General features: G+C 36.4%; 2 protein-coding genes across 2 annotated transcripts; one reads left to right on the top strand and one right to left on the bottom strand.

Moving 5' to 3' along the window:
• Positions 1-3,897: 3,897 nt before the first annotated feature.
• Positions 3,898-5,205, bottom strand: LOC100749940 (transmembrane emp24 domain-containing protein eca). Its single transcript, XM_003484751.4, has 4 exons — positions 4,945-5,205; positions 4,626-4,846; positions 4,404-4,550; positions 3,898-4,329 (listed from the first exon to the last, which is right to left on the bottom strand). Exons 1-4 carry the CDS (start codon positions 5,075-5,077, stop codon positions 4,180-4,182), a joined length of 651 nt encoding a protein of 216 aa, XP_003484799.1. The 5' UTR covers positions 5,078-5,205; the 3' UTR covers positions 3,898-4,179.
• A 10-nt stretch (positions 5,206-5,215) lies between these two features.
• Positions 5,216-6,986, top strand: LOC100749821 (DDRGK domain-containing protein 1). The gene is made up of 2 exons (XM_003484750.4): positions 5,216-5,361; positions 5,603-6,986. The coding sequence occupies exons 1-2, from the start codon at positions 5,277-5,279 to the stop codon at positions 6,391-6,393; spliced, it is 876 nt and encodes a 291-aa protein (XP_003484798.1). The 5' UTR covers positions 5,216-5,276; the 3' UTR covers positions 6,394-6,986.
• The last annotated feature ends 277 nt before the right edge of the window (positions 6,987-7,263 follow it).

The raw sequence follows: 7,263 nt of genomic DNA, 5'->3' as shown, positions 1-7,263 counted from the left end.
CTTCCCCACGGGTAGATCTCGCGGTGTCAAGGCCGACCGGCGTGGATCACGCGCGATCCACGGGTTGAACGCACTCGATCCTTCTTCCCCGTCTGCCGAAGCACCAACTACCTACCGAGTCGACGGCCAGCCGTGCACTGGACCGGGTGTATTTACCTGTGCTCACCTGACCAGCGTAAATCCACCGCACAAGACAGATGAGATGACCTGTTCCTTCCGGGTTCTTCGCGATCGACTCGGCTCTTCTTCCTTCAACCACGTTCTGTGCTTTCGCGTATCGCTTTTTCCTTTGCGTCGAGTCGCTGTGAAATTCCGTTCCTCTATGGAGTTTCGGTTCGACAGGCCAGTGTTACGCCTTATATTATATTATAGTATACGCGTCCATAAAAATAAGAGCGAAATTTCATTTTTCGAATAGCAAGATAATTTTGAACGAATGAGTTGTTTCAAAATAAACGAATACTCTGAATCGCGGATTAACAATCTATAGAAATTTACTTATAATCCGAGGAAAATTTCATTGACGATACCATATGAAATATTTGTCTGTTTTATGCTCATTTTTCGAAACAATCGGCTCTTAGAATTTATACGACAAGTAGAAGAAATTATCACGGTGTCGTAGTTTCGTAACATTCTATAGATTACATGGATACCTGCTACACCAGATCTCGTGACAAATCGAGTTCTTTCGCTCATTGATTGACGACATTCGAGATAACTTTATGTTATTTTTCTCGTCTCGCGAGATTCCTAGCACGCTATAATCCGTTACACCGATGTTTTTCTGCAAAACTAGCTTGACGTGGAAGGATTGATGATAATTAAATTACGTTAGCCTTTAAACTCGGTACGATTCAGTCACGTAGTAATAATATCGTTGTTTAGCTGCCATAAAATATACATCAATTGCCTGTGTGAGAATCATCGTTATCCGAAAAATATATTTCAAAACTTTCGTTAAACTACGTATCACGATATCCTTAAACGTACTTCTTAGATTTCTATCGTACAATAATTGGCGTGTACAAAATGCATGTACAAAAATTAACGACTCCCTAACTGAACGATAATTATTATTTCTATAGCATGAAAGTGTTCCAACCAATTAAAATCGTTTGTATTCCTGTAAAATAACTTGAAGGATTGCTACGTATAACGAAATATTACGAGCACGATATGTATAATATTATTTCGTAAGGACGAAAGCAACATTTGAATCTACAATGTGTACGTTTTCATAATCCTATCGCGTAACGCGTTAAATAGACGCTTTGATTAATCGTCGAGAAGACGATCGTTTTCCCTAAAAATAGTATGCTATTTTCCATCGTTTCCGGTTCGCGGAAGCTTTAACGCGCCGCTTTACGCGCTTTTTAAACCGCCTGTAGTTCAAATATTAACACGATTACTTAAATTCCTTTTCGTACGTGAGAAAATCCACTTCTTTTCCCATAACTAGTCGGTGGATACAATTAGCGAAGCGAATCTTTTCCTCAACACCGATTAATAGCGTAATAGATGCATTTTGCTTAAATATGGCAATCAACGACGCTTTAATCGCCGAGAACCGGAGGATAATGGATTAATCGACCGACTGGATCATACGTAACTATTCTGGGTCGTTACACGCGTCGTAACGAACGCTTTTGGAAAGTGTTTATATCGTTTCTTTTCTCTTTTTCCTTCTTTTTTACGTTCACCGGCGACCTATGAGAAAAGTTATTCCCGATCGATACGTATCGTAGGAATTACACGTGACGAAGTAATTTACTCTGCTGAAAAATGAACAAATTAAAATGTTTCTTGTTAGTCGACGCAACACGGTGGCTGCGTATAAAGCGGATAAGTGAAAGCAAAACGTGTCCTGCCCGTTGCTTATCATTTTTTTAACCGGAAGAGCGGAAAGTGTAGGAAAAAGTATGGAAAAGCATTACTGGCCCGTAGACTATGAAGAAATGGTTCCAGTAAATGTAGATAAAATGATCTTATCGTGCAAATTAATTAATGTCGGTTAGGAGGGAATGGAGTACAATCACCGGTCAGTCAAATATCCGATATATGGCTTTGTCTTATACCGGTTGTTTTTTGCGCTGCTCTCTAGTTTCAATCGAATTAAGTAACCCGTGCCGATTCGTAGTTCTCTGGTGAAACGTTTAACGAAGATACGTGAGTGAAAATTTTGCGCGTTTCCCTGATGATTCTACCTTTTGCAGAAATTTCTATGAAACGGATGCTGCTGAAAAAAGATTTAATATTGTGCTTTACGTTCCTTTACGAACGATTCAAATGATCGTCTTAATTATATCGTTCGTTTCGGTTTAATTAGGCAGAAAGAGATCGCAAGAACTTTAATGTACGTTAATGTATTCTTGAAATAATTGCCACGATTATATTTAACATTTCGCAGGTCGGGTTCTACGGGACCGGATATGCTACAACCTGAAATCTTGCAATCCCCTTTAATCTGCAGCGCAACCGCGCAACTAAATGAAATTCAGAGATAACAAGCAACTAGTCACCCAGTTGCTTTCTAAGACAGCGATCTGAGAAGCAGGAACTTTCAAAAACTGAAAAGGGAAAGGATAAAGACAGTGGAAATGTTCAGGATAACATGGGAAGAAACTTTTGGCACGACAAAGACTTACTCGCGGAAACTTGACATCGACTTGGTCCTTCTTTTTTTCAAAACGATAAATTCGGGCCACCGGCTTCTGCCTCTCCGAATGTATTCCGGAATATTGTGATTTATCGGCGTCGCAAAGGAGACGACGCGCACCGAATGGATTAACGTTTCGGATGTTATAGCTCGTTCTATCCGGCATCGGCCTATACGCGGCATAACAATGCGAGTTTTGCGTGGAAACGAGGTTAAAGAAAGGAGAATGCAAGTCGAATACCGAAGGGAATAAGCAATTTCTCTTAAAAATCTTGTTAGCTACGAAAAAAGAAAATTAAATTGTATCTATTCATAGTTGGTAAAACACTAAACTTGTACAAATTAATGTAAATTACCGTGTAAAGGTAATTCAACTATTTTATCATTTACCTTGAAAGAAGCGTGCAGACAGTCGATATCACTGTCAATATTTAAGCTTCTCAACGTTGTATTGACAATATTATGTTGATCGTCTAGAGGATCTCTTACGTGCCATAATGTCGAGAACTTTTAATATTGACAATAATATTGATCGGCCGAACGCTCCTTAACTCTTCTCCCTCCAATTTTTCTTCCTAGTCATTTGTGAAATTTGAAAAATTACATCGGAAATATAGATAGATTTTGAAGACCAAAGCAAACAGGCGAAAGAACGAAAAATCAATCGGGCCCTCGAAAATTTTTCTTTATTTACATTCTGAATATAAATAAAATATTAGTGAACAAATTAAACTGTAAATTGTTCGTGAACGAGTGTCGGACGAGTCACGTACTGCCATCTATTGAAGATGTAAGGAACAGCAACTTAGAGTATGCGAGGATAGATGGCAGTACATGGCTTATCCGAAATGTATAGAGTGTCGATATTCATAGCATACTACGCATGCACAGAAAGAAAAACTTTCTACCTTCCATGTTGATTTTTCATGACTCAATTTTTTGTACGGTTGCTTCTATGCTTTCGATAGGGAGGGAATTTTCTCTCCGTTTTCGGTGCAGAAGTGTCGAGAAACGAGACCAGTTTGTTTTATTAGGATACCATTATGTATCTAATATCGCGAGTGTTACAATGGTTTCATGAATTAGTTCTTACCAATTATTCATTTACATAGATATCTAAAAGTTATACTTTTTGAAACTGTCAACTGTTTTACTAACATTTTTAGACTCGTTAGCCCAGTTATATTACAGTAATTTGTATTTCACAGTGTTACAAGAGAAGGAAAAATAAACAGAGATTTTTTGTAAAATGAATATTTTATTCCAATGAAAATTCATACACAGTTTTTTATTCCGTTTAAGAATAAATTTCACAAATGTTTACCACAAAATAAGTGAAAGCACGTTTAAACTGATTATGTACGATAAATACAAATAATTGAAAACGAATCTCTTTACGTTAAAACCGGTTTTTCCTCATTTTTCTTTTTTTTTAAAATATATTACAGCGGAAATTTCCCATGATGATAAAAAAATGTTCCTCGGATGACTAACATTTTCTGGGATTGTTAATTTCAATCTTATACTAGTTTCTTTGCTTCGAAGAAACTCTTCAAATGTCTGATTTGCCATGCACCCATGATCAATAAAATAACAGATTGCGCGAGGGACCACCAGAACACTCGACGGTGTGTACTTTCAGATGTTTGTCTGAAACGTTCTTCACGATACTGCAAATAAATAATATAAGGACATAGTTCAAATCCTAAGCAAAGCAATTCGGAGCTAAACGTAAGACAAATACCCTTTGGTAATTTTGTTCCTTTGTTATTTGTTCCACTTGATCGAGAAGCTGACGTATCCTCAACTGCAACTCGGTGAACTTTTCCTTCTGAGCTGTATTGGCATAATCGATAGTATGTTCTCCAACTTGAATGTCCAAGTGTACTCTCTATATAATAAAATGAATTTAGTTACGTCAAACGCTATAAACAATTATTATTTTGTTTACAATTAGATATGTTACCAGTTGAGCACCACTGAACCAAGAACTGCTATTAGAGTACAAACAAATCACATGTTCACCAGGCGTATGAGAAGTAAATGAAATTCTTCCCTCTGAACTATACACTCTGGAGAGAATCATTTTATCATCTGGATCCCTAACTTCCACGTGCATTCCCATCCCGACACTGCTCGGAGCAAATCCACCAGTTCTCGGATCATACAACTCAACTTTGTAATGTACTATAGGAAAAAAAATGAAAAGTTTCAATGAGAGTCACAGAGAAATCGAATTATTAACTGTAAAAATAATTCACTTTATTAACATACATTTCACGTACCTAAAACGGTCGTTTCATCAGGAATTTCCTCGATGAAACACTTTCTTTCAGTCTCGGCGATGTGAAAATAAAGTCCAGTACCATATTCGAAAACGCATAAGAATATAAAGAATATACCACTGTGTCTTAACATGATTTTTGATATGCAGTGCTTTTAGTAGCACGGCGGAGCTTAAATTACGAATAAAATTCAATGTGATACAGAATGGAGCACACGTCACCTTCGAAAACAACAGTGAAGTTCACGTACGTGGCGCTAGTGAGCATTATCGATATCTACTTTCTCGATAATCGGAAACTAAACTCACCTAGGAAAATAACAGAAACAAAAAATGGACGTTACGTTGTTAGCTTCTTTCGCTGTTTTAATTATTGCATTGATTATCGGCATTACGGTATTTTCCAGTAAAAAATCAGGTATGTTTCTATGCAAAATATTTTTTGTGTTATTATTAGAGTATCTTCTGTAAGATAACCAAATACATCCCTAACCTATTTGTTTGTTTGTTTTGAAACAGATGTTTTGACAATTTTCATGAACATTGAATTAATCTTTCCTTGCGTTTGATAGAAACTGGTACTTAAATCAGTCACTTAGATCCCTTGAATGTTTGATATTTCGAAAAACCGTCGAATGTTTGTTTTACGAATGTTATAGCAAAGAAAAAACAAGCAAATGTAGCCGAAAGAGTTGCACAAGGTAGACCAATAAGGCGAGCAGCGGGTCAAAGAATTGCTAGACGTCGTATGCAAGCGACTGCCAGTCAGCAAATTGAGGAAGACGACGATGGATCTGGAAATGAAGCTAACGACGAAGCAGATGAGAAGCCAGCCACGCCTGATTTCAAAATGGGTGCAAAGAAAAGGGCCAAGTTGGCAGCTAAATCAGAGAAAAGGGCACAAAGAGAAGTTATTGAAAGAGAAAGAGAAGAACGTAAGAAAAGAGAACAACTTCTTCAAGAAGAAAGAGATAAACAATCTGAAAAAGAGAGGGCAGAAGAATTAAGACAAGAGGAGGCAGAAAGGAAAGCCAGGGAGGAGAAAGAAAAGAGAGAATACGAAGAATATTTAAAAATGAAACAAGCATTTAGCGTAGAAGAAGAGGGCTATGATCAGGATGACAAAGAAGACGAAGAAAATTTATTAGAAGAATTTGTTCTATACATTAAGCAAAACAAAGTAGTAATTCTAGAAGATTTGGCAGCATACTTTGGTTTAAAAACATCAAGCGTAGTAGAAAGAATTCAGGATCTGCAGGCGCATGAAAATTTGACTGGAGTTATCGACGATAGAGGGAAATTTATTTACATATCTCAGGAGGAGCTGGAATCTGTGGCAAAATTTGTCAGACAACGCGGTAGAGTCAGCATTACCGAACTAGCAGAAAATTCAAATCGTTTGATTAATTTGAATCCAGGAAAACAACCTAGCGTAGTGGAAGCTAGATAGATTATGTAAAATAAGAATAATTTTAATTTTAACAAAATTTATACATTGTTCACATTCAGAAAATAGGATTATTATATATAGAGTAAAAAATATCCTACTTATGTCGTATAAATTGTATATTTGCTGTAAATAACACATCTATATATAAAATGGAATTTTTATTACCGTTAAGATATACTTGATAAATTAATTTAACATTATTAAATCAGAACGTGATCAGAAAATAGGTTTGATACTTCGTCGATTTCAGAGACGCGTTAACGATTCCTTCCCTAAGATCTGTTAGAAAGATATTTATTAATCACAGCTCGTATTTACATATTATTAAAAATCTACTCAAAGCGAAAACACCCGAAATTTCCAAGCTTTTTCTCATTGATATTTGCTTTCGAAAAGTTTCGGTGGTTTCGAATCAACAATATGATGACACAAAGGATCGATGTTGCATCAGATTCTAGTTTTTATGTAGATGCAAATTGTTTGCGTTATTTTTTATTTTTCCCTGAATGTATAATTTATGTCGTCGAAATGCGTGTTGACGATGATTCTATTTCTAAATTGCACAGCGGTAGTTAATCATTAACTGGAAGAATTAGAAGAATTTTCCGTAATTAAATTTATTCTTCGAGAACACCTTCATCGAAAACGACTAGCGGCACTTCAGTAACGTATCCCGTTCTTCAGCCTAAAGTTAGTTCAGCAGCTACGAGGCCTCGTCCATCAAATCTTTTTAGCTCCAAGAGCAACGTGCGATTTGTTTTAAGACGAATGATAATAGTTCCATATTTATAATAATACGAATAATAATACTTATACGATCAAAAAGAATTATCACCTTAAAACTGTATGCTTCAAACGTACTTTCTTGAA

The sequence above is a fragment of the Bombus impatiens genome, unplaced genomic scaffold (genome assembly GCF_000188095.3).
Source record: "Bombus impatiens unplaced genomic scaffold, BIMP_2.2 scf_0020, whole genome shotgun sequence".
Lineage (NCBI taxonomy): Eukaryota > Metazoa > Arthropoda > Insecta > Hymenoptera > Apidae > Bombus > Bombus impatiens.
The sequence above is the reverse complement of the archived record's forward strand: the minus strand, read 5'-3'. Positions and strand labels throughout refer to the sequence as shown.

What these genes read in the sequence shown, in the direction of transcription:
- LOC100749940 (XM_003484751.4), bottom strand. Translation starts at nt 5,077, where the DNA reads ATGTTAAGACACAGTGGTATATTCTTTATATTCTTATGCGTTTTCGAA. An exon ending in TGATGAAACGACCGTTTTAG is followed by an intron (nt 4,847 to 4,944) that starts GTACGTGAAATG and finishes TTTTTCCTATAG; the next exon opens with TACATTACAAAGTTGAGTTG. An exon ending in AGGAACAAAATTACCAAAGG is followed by an intron (nt 4,330 to 4,403) that starts GTATTTGTCTTA and finishes ATTTATTTGCAG; the next exon opens with TATCGTGAAGAACGTTTCAG.
- LOC100749821 (XM_003484750.4), top strand. Translation starts at nt 5,277, where the DNA reads ATGGACGTTACGTTGTTAGCTTCTTTCGCTGTTTTAATTATTGCATTG. An exon ending in ATTTTCCAGTAAAAAATCAG is followed by an intron (nt 5,362 to 5,602) that starts GTATGTTTCTAT and finishes CGAATGTTATAG; the next exon opens with CAAAGAAAAAACAAGCAAAT.